At 43.3% G+C, this 22,935-nt stretch overlaps 1 protein-coding gene across 2 annotated transcripts; it reads left to right on the top strand.

The window, feature by feature from the left end:
• The first annotated feature begins 561 nt into the window (after positions 1–561).
• On the top strand, positions 562–17,181 carry Znf274 (zinc finger protein 274). 2 transcript variants are annotated; one of them, XM_059245090.1, is made up of 9 exons: positions 562–1,266; positions 1,440–1,519; positions 1,758–1,830; positions 2,221–2,347; positions 3,170–3,265; positions 11,024–11,560; positions 13,599–13,687; positions 14,805–14,931; positions 15,339–17,181. In XM_059245090.1, exons 4-9 carry the CDS (start codon positions 2,314–2,316, stop codon positions 16,886–16,888), a joined length of 2,433 nt encoding a protein of 810 aa, XP_059101073.1. In that variant the 5' UTR covers positions 562–1,266; positions 1,440–1,519; positions 1,758–1,830; positions 2,221–2,313; the 3' UTR covers positions 16,889–17,181. The 2 variants fall into 2 exon arrangements, with proteins under 2 accessions (XP_059101073.1, XP_059101064.1); XM_059245081.1 differs by lacking the exon at positions 1,758–1,830.
• The last annotated feature ends 5,754 nt before the right edge of the window (positions 17,182–22,935 follow it).

Genomic DNA, 22,935 nt, shown 5'->3' with positions numbered 1-22,935 from the left:
GGATATGATCCAGTCTGCCACAAGGAGCAAACCTAATCACAGGTCACTGACATTACCAGGACCCACATCCTCCCTATGTGTAGGGTACAATTAACAGTGCATCTCTTCAGACCCTGTGTGGACATTTACATTTAGTCTCCCTGGGATTGGGGGAAAATTTTGTTCTCCTCCTCACACTTAAGATCCTTCATGTCCCGTCCTCTGCTGGGGAAAATTGGAGTGGACATTTAGTGTAGCCCACCATATATTTCAACTCCATCAAGTCTCCACACATCCCGGGAACCTTGAAGTTGCGAAACCATACAGCCTTGCCCAGTCTACAAATCTGGGCGTAAATGCTTGTCTTCTCATAGAAATTTCGGTAGATTTTTAATTCCAGAGCCTGCTGACTTTCTGTTCCTATAGTTTAATCCCTTCTTCCTCTCTGTTTAAGGGAGTGAACCTTCGGCAAGATTGCATCCTTTTCTCCTCCCCATCACGAAACTCTGTTGAGTTTGTCTTCTCCTACCTCCCGCCCACAACTACACACACACACACACACACCACACCACACCACACCACACCACACACACAGTGTATATAGCGTGTTCAGTCTGTCCACTACTTCCGGCGCTTCCTACTCTGCCACATGTCAAGCGTCCCTCAGCCGCCCTAACACCAGCACTTCCTGCCCACCCCTTGCCGGTCCTTGCCAGTCCCCAACTTCCCGTTAGTCCACGCGCGTTCACACTCCCGTTAGGTAGTTCGACTCTCTCCGAGGCTCGGGGTCGGTCCACAGAGGTACTGGGGCTCAGCGGCTTTGTATCCTCCTTCGGAGGCTTCCTCCTGGTTCTCTGGCCGCCAACAACACACGTCTACGGACTTCACCTTCGCGGCCAACGCGACGGACGCCGCCAACGGGACGGACGCCGCCCACTGCAGCGGCTCGACGCCCGCGGGGGCGTCTGGGAGTTGTAGTCCGGACCTGTGAGCTGACGCAGTTCGGGGCCGACCGACGGGCTAGCTAGCGCCATTGTGTCTTCTCGGGCACGCGTAGTGCTGCGTGAAAGCCCGTCGGGGACAGCGCCCATCTTCTGTTTTATTGCTTTACACCCTCTGGAGCCCAGAGCTGGCTTTGCTTGCGGTTCCACTTCTACGGACCCGGAAGGAGCTGTGTAGTCGTGGGTCCGGATCCTGAGAGAGACATCGCGCTCTGGATGTAGGACACGGTTAAGAACACCAAACGCGTCCTGGATTGGAGGACATCAGACGATCTGTCCCCTCGCGGTTAGAGGGGACCCTGGCTTGTAGGCGCGTGGGAGTCGGGGAGAGGACTCGCTGGGCACTTTCAAGTGTGGGGGTGGACTGGTCATGTCCTGCTGAGAGACCGGTTAAGAGCAGAGGTGCAAAGAGCTTCCAGGCGCATTCCTTAGCCTCCCCAACTCTCCTTCCACCTTTAGTTTCCTCAGCACGCCGCCTACTCCGGCGAGAGAACTTTGAGGACAGTATGGCCTCCACGCTTCCCACAGTGTGGCCTCATGTGAGTAGAGGTTTCTTTCAGCTTCTGAGTCTGCCCCTGAGGGAGGCGGCTGGTGGTGAGACATTTGTTCTCTAATACCGTAGAGTTCCGGGAGGAGGGTGGTTAGAATAAAAAAAAAAAGAAAAAATTCTGAACTGGGATTCTACAGGCCAGATTGAGGCTTTTCAATTAAAAATGGTTTTTTATTACATCTGTTTTGTGTGTGGATATGCACGTGTGTTCCGCTGTCTGCGTGTAGAGGACAGAGGACAACTTCCCGAATCGCTTCTCTCCTTCCAAAATGTGGGTCCTGAAGCTCGAACTCAGGCTTGGTAGGAAGCACCTTTATCCACTGAACCACCTCGCCAGTCCTTTTCAACTATTTTCTACTTTTTTTTTTAAAGCTGGGGATGCGGGGGAGAAACTGAAAGTGTAAGAATATAGGAGGCTCGTGGTTAGCTTTCTGCACCTACAAGAAAAGCAGTGTAGATGGGAACTAACAGTCCTATGCCCTGGTTAATGAGAAATGAACAGGTTTTCATAGACCAGAGGTCTCATAAGTCCTCCTGAGTAGTGTCAGAGCGGTTTGCTCAAGGACTCACACAAAGGAACTTGAGATGAGACAAGTAGAATGTTGCTGGGTCATCTTGGTCAGCCTTCCCATTTTTCTGTCTCTGTGGAAGAGGAAGCCCCCTGGCTGAACAACATCCTGTGGGTTTTAGGAACCTGTGAAGTTTGAAGATGTATCACTGACATTTACCAAAGAAGAGTGGGCACAGCTGGAATTCCAACAGAAGTGCCTATACAAGGAAATCATGCTGGAGAACTACAATAACATGGTTTCAGTGGGTAAGGCTACCTCCACTTTTATAAAGATGTGTTTGGTTCTTGGGAGGGTAGTACACACACATGTAATTCCATCACTCCAGAGGTGGAGGAGGAAGAAGATTGGAAGTTGAGGGTTATTTATTCTTGACTCTACCTCTTTCTTCCTCCTCCCCCAATTTTTTTTTTTTTTAACTCCCAAAGTGTGGTACCTCTGAACTGTTTGCGCTTGAGCTTAGGCTGGACAGACCAGAGTGGAAGTGTTATGGCAGTGGAGAGCTTGGTAGTGAAAAGAAAAAGGCAGCTTTTCAGTATAACTGAAAAGTTTCATCCAGTCAGTACATCAGAGCCCCTGAATACTGGGCGGAGCCTATAAGGGATATTTATAGCTGCAGTGACAGCTATAAATTTATGGCACTTCCAGCATATGAGATGTCAGTATCCAACAGCTCAGAGATATCATCAAAGATTGTGATTTCTTTGTGGTTCTTAGGAAGTTTATTGTCCTCTATAGTTATTGTATAGCTGTGGCTCCAAGCTTCACGTCTATGTTTAGGCAGAAGCAAGAAATGCAGATAGTCCTGACCAGTTCTTTCTCTGCTGTCACATTTAGCCAAAAAGCAAAAACTTCTGCAGAATGTCCCCTCTCTCTTTTTTACTTTATGATTCCTCTACTGTCGAGGAAACCCAAGAAATCCAATAAAAGGAATGGATGTGTAGTTATCACTGCCCAAGGCCTAAAGTTATCATGTGACAGCATGGGGGAAGGAAGGCATAGAGTGTTACAACAGGACAGCATTTTTTCTAAGCAGACTCTGCAAGCCCTGTCTCTTTTCCCTTGAGCAGAACATCACTTTTCCAAGCCAAATGTGATATCTCAGTTAGAAGAAGTAGAAGACTTCTGGCCAGTGGAGAGAGAAATTCCTCAAGATATCTTTCCAGGTGAGAGCCAGGCATGAGGGAGTTCCCAAAAGGGATGGGCCTACTAATTATTCTGAGACTAATGTCTTCTAAGCTATGGAGAACTCAAGTAGCATGCTGTAATTAGTATGTTATTTTCCAATCTGCAGTCATTTCTTCATGGTGCTGGTGATTAAGCCCAGGGCCTTTCACATGATAAGCGGAGCAGACATGCTATCACTGAACTAACATCTTCAGCCTCAGTCTTTATATGGGGCAGTGGTTATGGGATTTGGGATTTGTGTGCAGTGGTAGTGATGTTTGTGTTGGGGGTTTGTTGTTTTTTTGGTTTTGTTTTGAGATATGGTCTTATGTAGCCCAGGCTGGCCTCCAACCTACTACATAACTGAATTCTTGACCATCCTTCTACCTTAGAAGTTCTGGAGTCACAAATATGTGCTACTATGCTGGCTCCTATTTTTATTTCTCTTCTAAGTTTTCTTTTTGGTGGTGTTGTTAACCACATAGGCATATTGTCTGAATACTTTTGTGAATTCAAGCACTTTTAACTTTGCTTTTTGTTGTTATTCTGTTTATCCAGTTACACTTTGTATATGGTGGACATAAGTTCTTTCAGCCCCATATTCTGATTCATTTTTCTACTTGTTGGAAACACTACCTTTCCATAGACTAAATTACTATTGTCATAGTACAGAAGCCTCTTCTGTGCTCTTATGCTCTGATCTTTTGCGCTTTTCCTCTCTGGGTGCATACTATAATGCTATATACATTTTATTGTATATTAGTGAACTTCAATAAATTTTCATTCCCCTTGTAATTTAAAAAAAATAAATAAAACTTTGGATGTCTTTGGACATCTAATCCTCTAAATAAACACCAGCTTGCCTGAGTTAGTTGAGAATATCCTGTGAGAATGTACATTAAATTTGATTAGACTTATATTGTTACTGTTACCTGTTCTGTTTAATCCTTTCTTGCACAGTTACTCAGATGAATCTGTCATCTTGATAAATTCTTTTAACATTGGTGTTTTAATTACTTTTCTGTTACTGTGAAGATATAAGTGGCCATGACCAAGACCACTTATAAGAGAAAAAATTTAATAGAGGGCTTGCTTACAGTTTCAGAGGGTGAGTCCCTGACTATCATGGTGGGGAACATGGAATCAGGTAGGCAGGCATGGCGCTGGAGCAGTAGCTGAGAGCATACATCCTAATCCACAGGCAGGAAGCAAGATAAAGCTCATGATATCTGGGAATGACATGGGCTTTTGAAACCTCAAAAACCCACCCCTAGTGGCACACCTCCTCTATCAAGACCACAACCAATCCTTTCCAGTTTCACCAACTGGGAACCAAACATTCAGATATTATTAGCCTATAAGAGCCATTCTCATTCAAATCACCCCAATCTACTTCCTGACCCCCATAAGTCCATGGCAGTATTATGATACAAAATGCATTCAGTCCAACTCCAAAACTCCCCATAGTCTTTCACATTCTCAACACTTTGAAAGGTCAGAGTCTTGAGAGCTGGAGAGATGGCCCAGTGGTTAGAATACTGGCGGTTCTTGTAGACAACCCAAGTTCAGTCCCACACAGGGACTCACAACCATCTGTAACTCCAGTCCCAGGGGATCTGATACCCTCTTCTGTCCTCTGAGGAGCTGAATGGCCAATAGCTAGGCAGGAGGTACAGATGGGATTTCCGGGGAGACATTTTTATGTGTGCCAGCAACATGCCTTTCGCCATTTAAGAAGAAGGGAAAAGGGGGGCTAACTCAGATCTCTAAAATCTAATTAGTACTTAATAATGAACAAAAATTGAAATAAAAACAAAAAAGTTCCAAGTCTCTTCTGAAGCTCAAGGCAGTCTCTTAACTGTAACCCCCTTTAAATACGAAAGGCTAGTTACATACTTCCAACATACAAATGTTACAGGATGTATTTTACCATTCCAAAGGGGGAAAAGTGAGGAAATATTGGACCAAAGCAAGATCAAAACCAAACAAGACAACTCCAAAACCCTGTAACTCCATGTCATTTGGGGCTTGCTAACAGTTTCAGAGGGGTAGCACGTGACCATCACGGGGGAACATGGCAACAGGCAGGCAGGTGTGATGAATGAGCAATAGCTGAGAGCTCACATCTGATCCACAAGCAGGAGGCAGAGGGACAGCTAACTGGGACTGGCATGAGCTTTTGAAACACTCCCAGTGACACACCTCCTCTGACAAGGCCACAACTTCTAATCTTTCCCAAACAGTTCCACCAACTGGGGACCAAGTATTCAAACATATGAGCCCAAGGGTATCGGTCTCCTTCAAATCACCACGACCACTGAGCCATCTCTGCAGTCCTATGTTAATTCTTTTTCTTTGCTTTGGACAATTACATAGTTGCATCATCACATATAAAACATCATGATTCTGAAAGTAAAGAGTGGGTATCTGGCCTAACTTAATAGGAAAATTTCTGGGTTTTGATGTGCATGATGTTAGATTTTGCTTTATTTCACATCAATATTCATCTGAATGAATAAATATTCTAGTGCTAGAAACGAATGAAAATCAGTAATATTTCCTATTTCCATTACAGAATCTTCCAAGGTGGTCAGAGTGGTAACATAATAGATTTAAGAAATGCCTTGCTGTAAGGTTATATTTTTGTGATGATCTTCATAAATGACTGGATGGTATTCACTGTTTTTGCTGTCTTCAACTTTTCTGTATATGTGTTGGGTATAACGCACACTGCGTGCTACTGGATGCTTCTCGTTGTTTTTATATGCTCTGCTGGAAGTAGCATCAGAGCCACTGCTTCTGGCACTGTTCACCTATCAGATCTCTCTCTGGTGCCGTCTTTGGTGATAACTATTAGCCACAACACAAAGGGACTGGAATTACTGACTTAGCACACCCCCTTCCCTGGACCCAAATTTGGGGCTAGGAGTAGAAAACCAAAATACAAAAACATACAGACACCTGGCCACATTAGCTGTGAGAGGAGTGACTTTTATTGTTGAGGGATACATGGTGTGACATGGCTTTCCACAGCTCACTCTGGTTGGTTTGTGACAAAAGAGCCGTGGTGAAAGGAGGCTTTAGTAGCATCTAGGGGTGAGACAATAATGGCTGCCTTGGGAGAGGAGTAGCAGGTTTAGGGAGAAGTAAGGAGTGTGTTTGACTCAAAGGTACAATCGGTGGTTATAGGTATCTAATTAGCTAAACTAGACCCAAAAAAAAAAGCTGCTGAGAATTCTTATGGGAAGCCCGGAAGGGATTTCCTGTGGCTGTTTGTTCATAGTCTGTATGTTTACTGCTAACATTCTTTTTGTGGTCCTAGAGACTGATGCCAGGGGCCTTGCATATGCTAAACAAGTACTTTGCCACTGGGCTACATCCCCAGCCTTGCCATGCAAGGAAAACTTTGCCTGAATTTTTTAAATTAACTTATTTTAAAGATGTAAACTATTTTGTTATTTGTTTTACATACTAACCACAGTTTCCCCTCCCTTCTCTCCTCCCATTCCCTCCCCCTACTTCCCTTCTAGACACCCCCATCCACTCCTCCTCCTTCTCCATTCAGAAAGAGTAAGGCCTCCCATGGGAGTCAACAAAGCCTGGCACATCAAGTTGAGGCAGGACCAAGCTCCTCCCCCCTGGATCAAGGCTGAGCGAGGCGTCCCAGCATAGGGAATAGGTTCCAAAAGAGCCAGCTCATGCACTGGGGATAGGTCCTGGTCCCACTACTAGGGGCCCCACAAACAGACCATTTTAAGAAGTAGAACCCTTTTCTCTCCATGATGACATAATGTTGAGTAAAACTTTAGACTAATGTAAAGAATTACCTAATGGCATTCACCTTGAAAGTTCTTTTTTTAACTGTGCCATGTCTCTACTTGTTCTGTCAATAACTTACAAATGAAAAGGAACCGGGGTTGGGGATTTAGCTCAGTGGTAGAGCGCTTGCCTAGCAAGCACAAGGCCCTGGTTTCGGTCCTCATCTCCAAAAGAAAGAAAAAGAAAAGAAACCTTAGACACATCCAAGGAGTTCTGCTAATCTAATCAAATAAACGTGTTTGAACTTCAAGAGGTTCAGGTAGCACATAAAAAATAAGAGATTTTAGAATATCATATATTGCTATTAAATAAGATACTACATCTCCACTAGTCTCCCAACAGTGGTATGCTGTGCATCGTATTGATGTACAGAACTGAGATTAAATCAAAAGCTGGGATTCTTTTTCACAATTCAGCTTGCATGCCTCTCCATTTTTCCACCATAGCTAGAATGACATCATGAAATGTGGTTGTTGAAGTAATATGAGAAAATGGATAAATACTAAGACAAATGTCATTCATCCTCAAGAAAGCTTTGAATTGAATAAGATCCTGTATAGGCATGGGAAACTAAATTAGGTTGTGCTTGCTGGGTGGTGGTGGTGGTGGTGCACACTCAGGGGGCAGAGGCAGGTGGATCTCTGTGAGTTCAAGACCAGCCAGGTCTACAGCGTGAGTTCCAGGACAACCAGGGGTACACATAGAAAAACCCTGTCTCAAAAAAGCAAAAAGGAAAAAAAAAATGAAGCAGGAAGTGAACCTGATAAATATATTGTGACACTTTCAAACAGTAAACAGGTTTATAAATTATATTTGAATTTACATTACAGAAAAAAGGTGCTTTCTTTGAGAAAGAGGCAGATACTGCTGGATTTAATTTTTTGTATAGCCTAAGAGAATGTCCACATGCTAGAACAAACATGTAGAAAATTAAAGAAATAATTATATGAAATTTTAGAATAAATATATGAAAAATGATGGAATTTCACATATACAGAACTCTGAGGGCTCAGAACCTTATAGATTTGTTTGAGAGTCTAGAATTTAGAACTAGCATACATTTTGACTAGAGCCTAGTACAGTACTGTGTTTGTATGGTTGGTTGATTTTTGTTCAAAAACATATTTTCTCTCATCTTCATGTATTTGTTCTCTGGGATCTTTGTATAGTGTGTGTGTGTGTGTGTGTGTGTGTGTGTGTGTGTGTGTGAGAGAGAGAGAGAGAGAGAGAGAGAGAAAGAGAGAGAGAGAGAGAGAGAGAGGGGTTAAAAAGACAGTGTGCTGTAAATGTGTTTAGTGTGAGAAAGCCTAATTTCAGCTCATCTTGAACCTCCTTAACTATTAGAAGGCTAAAACCGGATATCAGTCTGTAAGACATGGATGACAGTCATTTTGTGAAATTTTCAATCTCTGAGAACTCACTCTAAGAAATCTCAGAAATATGATTGGAGCAAGAACAGCTTCTGACCTAAGTTAGTCTTGCCTCGAGAAAACTCACACTAGACCCCCCCCCCCAGGAAAAAAAAAAATAACAATTTTGTGTTTGGAAATTCTCTTCTACCAAATAACAGCATCTGAGAACTCTGAAACCATGAGAATGTACATGACGTAGAAACAGTTCCGTGTGTGGCTCTCGTATTTATCATCACAGTTGTGACAGGGTTAGTCTTAAGAACACAGTCACTATTAGGAAGCCACTGAGCGTTGAAGAATTTACTGATGGGGATTGCTGTAAGCATGACAATGTGGGAAACTTCAGTAGGAGTCCTCATTGTGGTCTGTATCAGAGGACTCATATGGGCAAAGAACATTTGGATGTATTCTGTGGGGAAGTCATCAGCTTTAACCACTACATTATCTGAGAGTAAAAAAAAAAATACTCAATAGAAAGAATTACAGTGAATAAGAAAAAGGAAATGTCAGAGGTCATAGAAAAGCAAACCCTGCATAAAATTTGAATAACAAATTTATAGCTGTAGTGAAGCAATTTCTAACATCTCTAATTCTGTTATCTGACCTAAATATTAAATGATATGAATGAGAGCAATCACCATTACTATAATTCTGTCCATTCCAATTTGTTAGTGATATGACTGAATTGCTTGGAGTGAATAAATATCTGAAGAAATCACAAGAAACATTGGTATATCTTCAAAGATAATTTCAGTTATGAGTACAAGCTTTGAGAGAGGAAAGGGAAATTTGAGGCTACAAGTGTTACAAAGACCTAGGAGGGCTCAGAGTCTTACTAATTTGTTCAAGAATCCAGAATCAGGTGTGGCCATGTATTTGGCCAGAGCCACACACAGTAGTGTGTTTGCATGGTTTGTTGATTTTTGTTCAAGAACACATTTTCTCTCATCTTTAATGTATTTGTTCTCTCTGTATACCATCCTATTGGTGAAATTATTAAGGCCACTCCATGTAGTTAAAAGGGAAGTTTATTTAGTGGCATAACTTACAAGTGAAGGGATAGGTGGGTTGCAGGGTCTGGGAAAGGTGTGTTGGAGTCCAGCAGTGTTCTCTGGAGAATTCTGCTCGGTCTACCTCCAGCGTCCAGGGTCCAGGCACCAAGAGAGCCCATGCATCCGGATCTTGGGTCTTCAGGGTCCTCTCTTGGCCCCGCCTTGTAGGCGTGACAGTTACTGAAGCCTCAATGGGGATTGGAACTTCCAGATCAAGGTTGGAATGGCTACCCACTACACCATCCATCTGTCTCAAATATGTATATCATGATTCTCTTAAGTTGATACCATTCTCTAACATCCACACTTAGAATCTAGGGTAACTGGAAAGTCTGGAATACATTTCTAAAACCAAAGAACAAAGCATTGGAGCAAATATTTTCTAGGGGTGATGAGGAGGAGACATCCCTCTGAAAAAGTAAAAAAGAAAAAAAATGATTTTTTTAAAGCAAGAAACATAGCTAGGCCTGGTATTATAGGCCTATAATCCCAGCTCCTTGGGAAGCTGAGGCACAGGTTCAAGGCCAGTCTGGGCAATTTAGTGAGCACCTGTCCTCAAATAAAAAGCATAAAGAGGGGCTGGTGATATAGCTCAGTTGACAAAGTGTTTACCCAACATGCAGAAGGCCTTGGGTTGAATCCCCAGCACCACATAAACCAGGTATTGTGGTAGATTCCTGTAATGTCTGACCTCAGGAGCTAAGTAGAACATCAGAATTTTAATGTCCTTCTCTACTACATAGAGTTCGAGGCCAGCCTGGGTTATCTGCCCTGTCTCAAAAATGAGTGTGATTCCCTCTTGATGTAGCTCAGTGGTTGAGCACGCATTTAGTGTGGGCTAGGTCCTAGGCCAAGAAAAATCAGAAAGGAAAAGCAAGTGCATGAACTTTGCTTCTTTTTAGACAAAATACAAACAACTGACATACAAAATAAAACACAAGTTAAAAAACTATACAGGAGATGGGGGAAATCTATACAGGTCCTCTGCAATGCATGTAACTTAATAATAGTACTTTGTATATAAGAATGAGCCAGCTCCTTATGTACTGAATAAAACAATATTTGTGTTCTATAAAACAGGTATACGAAACTGAGTCTCAAGTATCCCAGGCTAGCCTGACTTTGATATGTAGCCAAGCTTGACCTTGACCTGATCCTCCTGCCTCTATCTCCTATGTGCTGGGAGTACGGGTGTGCATTGCATTGCCTGGTTTGAATGCATTGCTAGGGATTGAACCCAGGGCTTCCTGAATGCTAGGTAATTTTCTGCCAACTGAGCTACATACCCAGCCTTGTTTTTGTTTTTGTTTTTTAGATGAATCTGTCTTTGTGACTCTAGTTGGCCTAGAACTGAATATATAGACTTGGCTAGACTCTTACATGCAGGGATCCCCTCTTTTCCTGGCTCCCAGGTATAAAACAATTATGTGAGTGTGCCGCCCAGCCTAGCTTTTGCTCTGGTTTTGACTTATAGAATCTTCTGGGCCTTCTTTGGACCCTGGAATAAATTCCTTTCCTGATGAGAGTCCCTTGATGAAGCCTTCTCTGGACCCTGGAATAAATTCCTTTCCTGATGAGAATCCCTTGATGAAGATCAACGTTGTTGAGGTCCTTACACTGAACAAGGATGTGGCCGGTCCCCGGAATGCCCTGATTCAATCCCTCTATTTGGAAAGTGGAGAAGACCTGAGCCTGGGTAACCTTGAGCCATCTCAACAACCAAGCAAGCATTTGACTGACGCTGAAGTCGCTCACCAAAAGTTCCGACATTTCCAGTATGAAGAGTCAGATGATCCCCAGAAGGCTGTGTCTCAGCTTCGTGAGCTGTGTCACCAGTGGCTGCAGCCCAGTACACATTCAAAGAAACATATCCTGGAGCTACTGGTGCTTGAGCAGTTCCTCAATGCACTGCCTGAGAAGTTGCGGGTGTGGGTGGAATCACAGAGCCCAGAGGATTGCCAAGCAGCAGTGACCCTGGTGGAGAATGTGACCTCAGTGTCTAAGGAAGATGGTGAGTGTCATAGAATAGTGAAGTTAGAAACATCTAAGGCTTTGTGGAGGAATGAGGAGTGCTGAAGGGTTGTTCCCACTTAAGGATGGGTTGTCCCCACTCCAGACCACAAACATCTGTGTCTTCTGCATGTTACCAGGTCAGAGTTAATGGAAACCTGAAGTGGTTGGTATCTAGCCCTATTCTCCCAAACAAAAACCTCCTATGGGCTTCAATGGAAGCTCACAAGTGCAGTGCTTTTTTTTTTAAATCCTCTTGGGATCCCTGAATCCCTGACACATAGCCAGCCTTCCAGTTCTTTGTAGGGGCTGTGAATGAAGTTGTAACTAAGGCAGGACTGTGGTCCTGCAGAAAAGATGTGGTATGACAAAGTGAATACACATAAGATGGTGGAAAGGTCAGGATACTGGTGGAGTTTATGGAGGCTGTTTCTGTCACTGATATCTGTTAGGACTAGAACAGTGAAGAAAGGGAACAGGATGGATGTGCTAGTGGGCCATGAGCCAAGAATTCTGGGTAGCCTGTAGAAGTTGAAAAAGCAAAGAATGGGATCTTCCCTATATCCAAAAGAACATGGCCCTGTTAATGTCTTGATTTTAGGCCAGTGAAGCTAATGCCAGAGCTCTGGTCTCTGGAACCCTAATATATTTTGCCAGACCTAATTGTATAAGCTTATAATCTAAGATACTCAAGGAGTCCAAGTCAAGTCACCAGTTCAAGGCCAGTGTGAGCAATTTATCATGACTCTGCCTCAAAATAGAAAACAGCTGGGGCTATCATCAGTAGTAGAACACTTACCTAGACTGCACAGCATTCTGGGTTTAATCCTCAGAATTTGGGAGTGGGGTGCAGTTAATGACAGTTAACTGGAGTTTAACTCCCCAGAAGCTACATTTAAAAATCGGGTCATGGTCATGAATGCCTGTAACCACACTATTAGAGTAGGTGGAGACAGCAAGGTGACTAGGGTTTGCTGGCCTCCAGCCTGGCTACAAGTTCCGTGAGAAATCATGACTCAATGGAATACAACAAAGAGTGATGTAGCAGGACACCAGAGATCTGACCTCTGCATGCACCCAAACACACATACACCACAATTACAGACACCAAAAAAGCAGTAGTGCTTATGAGATGAAATTGAGTTTACCCTATGTTTAATATGTCACAGCCTAATGACCCTGACCTTTCACAGAGGACGCCTGAGAAAACTATTTGTGGTCATTGTACTAGTTGGGATTCTTTGGTGTCACTCATAAAACCTTAAAAGCAGCTCCAAGAAGAAGGAAAGTTTACTGAAAAAATTCCAAATTCTAACTCTAGGAACATCTATACCTAGGAACTTCAATAAGCACCTCAACTTATCCTTTCTTCCATACCTCAGTTGTCTGCCTTCAGCTGGCTTCATTCCCATTAAGGCTTCCAAACACAGGATTTGTCTTTCCGAAATGTTCCAGCAAAAGCTTCAGTTGCTCTGAAAGTCTCTGATCTCCCGTGTCTACAAGAGTCCATTTACGGTGGTGGAGTGATAGCATGGTAGAGCAACCTAAGTCACATTGTCCCCATGCTGGCTGGAGTAGAATCAACATTGTAAAAGACACATGAGGAAGGCTAGATCTGAAGGAGTCCTTGGGAGGGCTGTAGGTACTGGCCAGGACTATTTAAGGTGACAGAAGCACAAAATGAGTACATACCCTGTGACCAAAGGAAGAGGAGCCACACAAGCATGATAAGGGCTTATAGACTAGAAACAGACTTTACCACTAAGGAGAAGGTGTGAGGCCATTGCCTCAGAAGCTAGAGCCTGCAACAGATGCTGGAGGGGGAAGGCAATAAAAGGTGTCAGTGATGGAAACAGTGGTCCACGCAGGGTGACAATCTGGGCCCTTCCAGGTATGGGAATTAGTTATCCATAGTGAAGAAGGCAACATAGACCATCAAGGGACATGGATATGCACAGCTCAAGGGTTGCAGAGCTTGGCAGTTCTGCCTGCCTGAAGGCTACCACCCCATTGATCCCTTCATGTGGCGTCTCCTCCAGCTCAGCTTGCCTGCCATAATGAGGCCACTGATCGACTGAAAGAGAAAAAGAAGGACATGGCCACCTTACCAGTTACTATACCACCTGAGGTAAGCAAGACCTTACCTTTTGTTCTTTTGGTCACAGCTTTCTATAAGGGGCCCACCCCTAAAATATCCCCTTCTACACTGAGCCTTGCTGAGGCTTCACACAAGATAGGCAGTTTTAACCTTCTGAGTTCTTGGGACTGAGTGCAGTTCTGAAGCAACCAAAGTGTGAAGGGCAACCCTGCCTCCTGACATTGTGACCTGGCCACAGAGAAAGCAAAAAGCAAGAGTAAGTGGACCAAGGCTGAGGAACATGAGAATCAGAGCAACCACAGGCGGCCTGTAAGAACCACATTGTACCCTGGTTAGAACCAGAGAGCGCTTGTCCTTCAGAAACACTCAAGTGGGGAATTAGGGATGGAACAACACAGCTCAGGTGTGTCTCAGAACAAACTAGGTGATATGTTTGCAGCAGGATGTTGGCCTTGTCAGCTATAGGATGTGGTGTGTATATGGCAGTAGTGCTGTTTGCCCTGGAAGTGGTTTATATTGGCTCAGGCATGTGATTGAAATTGTTGGCTCTCAGGTAACTCTAGGCTCTCAGTCTAGAGTAGGCTACAAGTAAGGCTGCTACTGTGAATGGGAAGAAACTGCTTAATCCCAGATGTGCTCTGAATTCTATTCCTCCCAAGGTAGGCTCTTCTCCGTCTGGGCAAAAGACCTCCCCTATCCGGGCGAGTTGGTGAAGTGGAAGAGTCTTCCTTTCAGAATCTGTAGCTGCTCATAAAAATCTGACACAGCATAGGTGAATGCTCCACATAGGTCAGACCTGTCCCCAAAGGCAAGGACCATGGCTTCATTGTGTTTCTAGCTTCAAGGCTGTTTCTAGAGGGAGAAGGTTCTCTGGTGAGATGCTGCCCTTACAGTGCATCCTTGACACAGATGCTAGTGTGATTGATATGGCTTCCTTACTACTCTTGTAGCTCTTTGTCAATCAGGGGTTCTGTCTACCAGCTTGGGACCCAGACTTTGGAGAAATACCCTGTGGGTCTCTTTTGGGCTTGAGAAGTCCTTGTCTCTGACCAAACCACCAAAGCAGAAGAGTCCCTATCTGGTATAATGTCCCAGTGGCCTTTGTTCTGCCCACATTGACAAACACCAAATTTTCATAACATTACAGGAGCCAGTAACCTTCCAGGATGTGGCTGTGGACTTCAATCAGGAGGAATGGCAGCTACTGGGTCCAGTGCAGAGGACTGAGTATCATGATGTGATGCTGGAGACCTTGGGCAACTTGGTCTCAGTGGGTAAGACCGTGCTTACATTTAGAATGCCGCAGGGTCCCCTCAGGACTCGCACTCTCTCTCTCTCTCTCTCTCTCCCCATTGTCAGGACTGGCTGTGCTCTCAAGGGTCTCTTACTCTGTCCAGAACCTTTATCTGGGCTTGTGACCCAACATGGGTAGGGAAACTTAAGTACTCAGAGGCAGCCTCTGGTTCGGTTTGCCTGGGGGAATGAGAGAAAGCTCCTTCCCCTCACCCATCAGTCACCAAATTGATTATTTCTGGTTTTGCTGCTAAAGAGCTTGTCAGCCATTCCCTAAAATGAATGACTATTTGAGGAGAGGATGTAATCTCATTTTTTAAATACTGTTTGTTATACTGTCATTCTGTCATTTTTAACTACAGTATGCTTATCTTTTGGTTTCTTTCAGGGTGGGAGCCTACACTGGGAAACAAAGAGTTAAGTCCAAAATCACCCAGTTCTATGGTAGAACCAATTCGTGACCCAAAACCAAAAAACTTCTCAAGTAATGGTACCCAGTCCACTGTTACTGAAAATATCTCACCAAATGAGGTGCAAGAAATCCATACCACAGAATCAAATCAAGCGGAGGTTGTAGAGGAAAACGACCTCCCTCAGGAGGAGATCTCTGAAAGCCCCCAGTCACAGGGGCAAATTAGGCTTCACACAAGCCAGGACTCACTCGATGAAGTTCTTCCTAGAAAGCACTTGCATGTAAAAAGTAACCAGAAGGGCTTTGGAAAGAGGAAAGCCAAGAAAAAACACATTTCCATGACACGAGATTCACCCATAAGAAATCAGCAAAAGGGCTCTGTGGTATGCCAAGTCAGAGATGGCCGCAATTCCATGACACATAGTTCTTCTGGAAAAAACCCTCAGCAGAGTTATGAGCAGGGTAAAGTTGGGGACAGCAGAGATCCCATTATACTCATAGCACCTGCAAAAATTTACCAGCAAGCCACTGGCTCTGAAGCGGGGGGCAGAGTCAGGGACAGTAGCAATGCCATGGAACCTGATGCATCTATAAAAATTCACCAGGAAAGTGCTGAATGGGGTAAAATTGGGAAAAGCAGCAAGTCCATGACACAAGGTTCAGCTATACAAAATCACAAGATGGTGTCTGGGTTAGGAAGAGCCAGGGACAGGAACAGTTCCTTGGCACGTGCTTCCCCTGTAAAAATTCTCCAGAAAGACTGTGAAAGGAGTAAAGTCCGAGGAAACAGGAATTCCTTGAAACATGTAAGAATTAACCAGAAGGATTCTAATGGTGGAAGAGTCGGGGAAATGAGTACTTCCATAAAGCACAGTCCCCATATAAAAATTCACCTGAAGACCTCTGAAAGAGGGAAAGGCAGGGAAACTAACACTTCCATAAAATATGGTCCCCATGTGAAAACTTACCAGAAGGGTTCTGAAGAGGGGACTACTAGGAGGGCCAACAACTGTAACAAAGCCCTCAGCCATCATGCTCAGCAGATATTCTTTATAAAAATCCATAAGGGGAGCCAAGTTTGCCGGTGCAGTGAATGTGGCAAACTATTCCAGAATGCGAGGTATTTTTCTGTCCATAAAAAGATCCACACAGGAGAACGGCCTTACAAGTGTATGGCCTGTGGGAAAGCATTTGTTCAGAGCTCCTCCCTCACACAGCACTATAGAATTCATAGTGGAGAGAGACCATTTGAGTGTTCAGAGTGTGGGAGGACCTTCAATGACCGCTCAGCCATCTCTCAACACTTGAGAACTCATACTGGGGCTAAGCCCTACCATTGTCAACAATGTGGGAAAGCCTTCCGCCAGAGTTCCCACCTTACCAGGCATCAGAGAACTCACACTGGGGAGCGCCCATATGTGTGCACCAAGTGTGGGAGGGCTTTCACTCAGAGCTCACACCTTATTGGGCATCAGAAAACACACGGGATTAAGTTCAAGAAGAGGCAATCCAAACTGCAGTCCTAGTGCCTTTCAAACCACTGCCTTTTCAGCCTTGAGATGCACTCTGCAGACTTTGAGTAAGGAGAGTCCCACACCTGAAGAACAGCTCAGGACACCACCCAGCAGTCCTGAGGGTGTCTGAAACTATCAGGGAGTTCTTGATTGCTTCATTTAGCCATTAAAGAAAATACGAAATCTGAAAATGCCTAAATCTAAAAAGCCAGTTACCAAAAACTGCAGTGATAATTATGCACAGGGTAAAGTGTGAGTGACAAAAAACAAAAGAATGTATATAAATAAATATAATTGTTTTGAAATTTGTGTTTCCTGCTGCAATGACTGTTCTTGGTTGTCAACGTTACTACATCTGCAGTTAACTAAAACACAAGCAGCTGGGTACATCTGAAGAATTTTGTTCTTAAATTTTTTGAAGTGGGAAGATTCACCTTTAATCTGGGCCACACCTGCTGGCAGCCTATATAAAGGACATAGAAGGAAGAAGCTTGCTCTCTTTGCCTACTTGCTCTCATTCATGCTAGTACATTTTTCCCCTGGCATTAGAGATTCTGGCATGTACTGAAGACCAGCTGGACATCCAGCCTTGTGAACTGAACTCTATTATTGGACCTTCCATTGGTAGACAGCCATTTTTGGACTATTGGTGACTATGGGGGTCCAGCCCCTTGATAGTCCCCTCCCAGGGTCTTGGAAGGATCTACAACCAGCTGATAATTAATCTTTGATGATATGAAATGAATCTATGTACATGAAACTCCTTAGTCCATACACTTTATTATTCTGTCAGTTCTCTCTCTACGCAGCTTCTATTCTGTTCTCATGCCTAGCTCCTTCCTTACCTGATTTCTCTCATTTATCTGCTGTCCCCTCTTAAGTTTTATCTTAATTCTCTCATATTATTCTGCCCCATCTAGGTTTTTATCCATCTAGTTCCTTTCCATCTTAGCTCCTCTCCTATCTCCCTCATCTTGTTCCTCCCCATCTGGCACTTCCCCATCTTCCATCTCATTCCTCTAGTACTCTCTTCAATGCCTTCAATCTAGTTCTTTCCCACCTAGTTCCTCCATTCTCTTTTCTCCATCTCGTCCTCAAGTTCTCTCTCTCTCAAATTCCTCCTCTGAATCTCCTTATACCCCTCAGTTCTTCATTCTCAAGTTCTCTGAGGTATTCAGTTATAAACCCAAGCAATAGCAATCCTCCCCCTCCAGGCAGGTCACCAGGCTTGAATTCCTACAGGGTCATAAAGGCAGGTAAGAATTTTCCTCAGACAGTGGCTGTCAGGCTTTCTTTTATAACCCAAAAGGGGAGTGGTAAAGGAGGAAGTCAACTGCAAGCTAATGATCAGTTAGTACATCAGAAAAGGGAATCTGTGTGCTCAAACTACATTCCTAGAAGTGGTTAGGTAAGAAGTTAGGAGTCTATAATATTAGTAAGGCTGTAAGAAAGGAGGGTCTCACCCTAAATTGCACAAGAAATAAAGCTATTCACCTGACCCAGGAGACAGGTGTTATTTTGTTTGGTCTTGGATGCTTAAGTCTGTTTGTTCTTAGAGAATACAGAGGTATCTCTGATAAGATACTTTCATCCCTCCAGGGGTGGACCTGACCAGATGCTGCCAATGACAATAATTACAGGGAGGCTTGAACTGGGGTTCTGGCTGTGCATAGCTGTCAGCACAGATTATTTAAATATTCCATTAGTAAAAAGGAAATGGTGGGTTGGGGATTTAGCTCAGTGGTAGAGCGCTTGCCTAGCAAGCGCAAGGCCCTGGGTTCAGTCCTCAGCTCTGAAAAAATAAATAAATAAAAAGAAAAAAAGAAAGGAAATGGTGCCCAATAAATTATAGAAAAGCTACAATAGCACACAAGAAACTCAGCAGGAAACAGCTAATAATCAAAAGCCAAATATCACCAAGGCCCCTTGAGCCTCAGCTTGACCTCTGGAAGGCCCTTGGCTTCTTCCAGGTTTTACCTTTGTCATAATTATATATTTTTGCAGCTTGTAGCATTGGACCACAGAATAAGTCATTCTAATAAATGTGTGTGTGTTTGTATATTTATATATACATATGAGAGGAAAAAGACTCAGATCCATTACCCTAGAGAACCTTAATACACTTGCTTAATTAAGAATATGCTGATCTGATGCTTAAATGAGCAACATTAAAACAAAATGTCTTATCAAACAGTCCTGGCAGATCTATGCAAGGCTGGAGTCCTTGGACCCTGGGTTCCAGGTGAGTTGGGGAAACATCATTTCTTTAAGTCACAGAGATGGAATGGTTCAGAATACAGATGGCAGAGAATCTTCAGGAACCGTTGGAGGCCAGAGGTCTAGAAGTCTCTAGTGAATCCAGGGATACATGGGAATATTCTCTGGCTTTACATTTTTCCTAAAGAACCAGTTAAGGGAGAGAGGTTCCCCCAGCTAGTTGCTCATCACTTTGTTAAACAACAAAACACTGGCAACACCAGGGCATGTGTTTGATGCCCACTTTCACATTTGATTTCAAAAATTGTCGAAGTCAAAAAATAAAGAGCTAACAATACTGGTAAAGGGGGCCTACCACCAAGCCTACTGACCTGAGTTTAATTCCTAGGACCCACATGATGGAGAAAGAGAAGTGATTCCTGCAAGTTATCCTCTGTATGCATGGTGTATAGTTACAATGAGACTATAACAACTTTGGGGGATTGGAAAGGTGACTAGATGATTAAAAGTTCTTGCTCTTGCAGAGAACCCCAGCTTGGTTCCTAGCATCCTCCTTTGGAGGTTCAAATCTACCTATAACTCCAGCCCCAGGGAATGTAACACCTTGGCACCTGTACTTGTACATACCCATACAGGCACACATAGTTAAAAATAGGGTTTTGTTGTTTTTTGTTTTTTTATCTCCAGTGAATATATGGGCAACACAAATTAGACTTGGTTTTTTGGGGGGCAGGGGGAAGATGAGATCTTGCCAGCAGGGAGCAGACCTGGGAAGTGGGTGTGATGGGGATGCATTACGTGAAATTTCCAAATAGTCAATAAAAATGCTGTCAGAAAAAAAGTCTCCAGATCACACACAGCTGACTTCATCCCTTTCTCCAGGGTTCCACATTGCTCCTCTAAGTTCTTTATAACATTAAAAACATTCTAGAGCGGGGGTTGTGGCCCAGTGGGTGAGCATGTGCTTTGCATATATTAAGTTCAACTCCATCGCACGTGTACACGCATGCGCGCGCACGCACACACGCACACACACACAATATACCAGAGCCCTTAGGATCTAGCCTATAGAGCATGTTTAATCATTCCCTCTTGGGTGAATGCCTCACCTTTCTCTGAAGCAAATAGGACTTGAAGACAGGACCAAAATGCATATATGCTGTAAGGTCAAGTATTTGAGAAGTGGGCTAGTTATGAGAATGCATACATCAGTCGTAGTGCAGTTATTATCATGTGGTGTTTGTTTTAAAGTGTGTTAGTATTTTTGAAATGGGACTTAAGTTTGCCCAAAGGTGTGTTAGGTAGTAAATTACTCCACATTATTGTCTACCAAGTATGAAACAAGTGGTTGGACTAGAGACTAAAACCTAAGAATCTCATTTTTCTGGATCCATAACACTAAGATGGGCCTCTCCAACAGTGAGGAGCCAGAAGCAGTCAGAGATGGAAAAATTATGAACTACAGGAGAACTTTGGATCAGAAGATGCAACATGCAGCTTGGGAAATATGGTTTGCCAGTGTGTTCTATGTAATAAGCAATTCCAAATTAGAGGCAGAAAAGGGCCATTTTATTATTTGGTGGCCTATGGGTAAATTTGGAGACTTAACTGTTCAGTGGTTTCTGGGATCTCAACCAGGAAGACAAAGAGTTGAAAATGGAACACCTAGGGCAATTCAGATATAGCTTAGACGTGTATGGACTCTGGGCCTTGTGTGTTGTCTTTCAAGATCACAGAAGCAAGCAGGGTCAAGTTTGAATCTCCTATCATTGAGCCTGTCAGCTCCCACACATACAGCCTCCCTTTGCCTTCCTCTTCCTGTCTTAACCTTCACATTTTCAAGGTAAAGGCTGGCACAACTGAGGCCCTTCCTACCCAGAGAGAGCTTTCCATAACCTGGCAGGATCCCCTTCAAAAGCTGAAGGAGTCAGATTCCCCTCTCACTGAGTTTGAGCGGTGCTTAGAAAACAGCAGAAGGTAGTCTCTACCCTACTTTCCAAGGCTGAAGACACTGTGTTGCCGGGCTGGTGCTTCTTCCAGTTAGGTTAGAATTCTGGATCTCTAGATGGCCCCTCTGAAATCCAGTCTTAGAGCCATAAAAAAGAAAGACCTCTGGTGACCAATGGCAGTAGGTGGCTTCAACAAAGACCCTGAACCTGTGGTCACAATCAAATGGCGTCCAACTGACCTGGGGGTTTCCCCAACTTCAGCCTTGGGATGGTAGTGAGATAACAGACATGCAGAGTTTTGAAGAGGAGCTAAAGATTCCCAGTTGGGCCCAAATTCTCAGTCATTAGGCTAACTTGGCAAGGAAGGGAGAGTTCTGAGGCAAAAGTCAGGAGTTCTGTGAAGGTCTTACTTTGTTTCCTATTGCTGTGATAAAACAATACTAAAGGCAACTTGAAGAAGAAACCTCCACCCTGATCATAGTCCATCACTGAGGGAAAGCCAAGGCTGGAAATCAAAGGGCAGGAACTGAAAAAGAGTTCTGCTTACCGGCTTCTTCCTTGTGGTTTCGTCAGCTACTTTCTTATACAACTCAAGACTTAGTCTTTAATTCTCTTTCTTTGTTGGGTTTTTATGTGGTTTGGGTATCAGGGTAACTGTGATCTCGTAATATGAATTGGGCAACGTTGCTTCTGTTTCTATTTTGTGGAATTATTTGAAGAATATTAGTGTTAACTCTTCTTTGAAAGTCTGTGTTAATATCATGTGGACCTGGGCTTTTGTTGGTGGTGGTGGTGGTGGTAGTGGTGGTGGTAGAATTTCATGACTGCTTCTATTTCACTAGGGGCTATAGGTCTGTGTAAATCACTTATCTTGATTTAACTTTGATAAGTGATATATATTGAGAAAATTATGCACTTTTTTAGATTTTTCCAATTTGGTGGAGTACCCGTTTTTAAAGTATGTTCTTATGATTCTCTGGATTTCCTTGGTGTCTGCTTTTATGTCCTTTTCATTTCTAATTTTGTTGACTTGGATATTCTTGCTCCTCATTTTAGTTAACTTGGATAAAGGTTTGTCAGCCTTATTTTCTCTTTTGTTTCATTGATTCCTTGTATTTGTTTTGTTTCTATTTTATTGATTTCAGTCCTGAGTTTATTGCCATCTACTCCTCTTGGGTGTAGTCACTTCTTTTTGTTCTAGAGCTTTCAGGTGCACTGTTAAGTTGTTAGTACAAGATTTCTCCAGGGTTTTTTTTTTCATGTAGGCACTTAGTGCTATAAACTTGCCTCTTAGAACTACCTTCATTGTGTCACATAAGTTTGGGTATACTGTGTATTCATTTTCATTAAATTCTAGAAAGTTTTTAATTTCTTTCTTGGCCCATTTTCATTCAGTAGAGAGTTGTTCAGATCCCATGAGTTTGTAAACCTATTGTTTCTGTTGTTGATATTGAGTTTTAATCCGTGGTGGTCAGACAGAACGTAGGGTATTATAATTTCCTTGTATCTATTGAGACTTGCTTTGTGAATGACTATGTGTCATCAGTTTTGGAGAAAGTTCCGTGAGATGCAGAGAAGTATATTCTTCTGTCTGTGTGAAATGTTCTGTGAATATCTGTTAAGCCCATTTGATATATAATGTCAGTTAGCTCCCACATTTCTGTTTAGCTTTTGTCTGAATGACCTATCTATTGGTGAGAGTGGGGTATTAAAGTCTCCCACTATCAGTGTGTGAGGATCATCATGTGATTTAAGCTGTAGTGGTGTTTCTTTTACAAACTTGGGTGCCCCTGTGTTTGGGGGCATAGATGTTAATAATTGAAATGTCTTCTTGGTGGATTTTTCCTTTGATAAGTATGTACTGTCATCCCCATCTCTTCGGATAAGTTTTGG

The sequence above is a fragment of the Peromyscus eremicus genome, chromosome 1 (genome assembly GCF_949786415.1).
Source record: "Peromyscus eremicus chromosome 1, PerEre_H2_v1, whole genome shotgun sequence".
Classification (NCBI taxonomy): domain Eukaryota; kingdom Metazoa; phylum Chordata; class Mammalia; order Rodentia; family Cricetidae; genus Peromyscus; species Peromyscus eremicus.
The sequence above is the reverse complement of the archived record's forward strand: the minus strand, read 5'-3'. Positions and strand labels throughout refer to the sequence as shown.

Bases quoted from the DNA above. Each gene is read 5' to 3' on its own strand.
- Znf274 (XM_059245081.1), top strand. From the start codon at position 1,487: ATGGCCTCCACGCTTCCCACAGTGTGGCCTCAT. The intron at 13,688-14,804 runs GTAAGCAAGACC...ATAACATTACAG, and splicing joins CAGTTACTATACCACCTGAG to GAGCCAGTAACCTTCCAGGA. The intron at 14,932-15,338 runs GTAAGACCGTGC...GGTTTCTTTCAG, and splicing joins GGGCAACTTGGTCTCAGTGG to GGTGGGAGCCTACACTGGGA.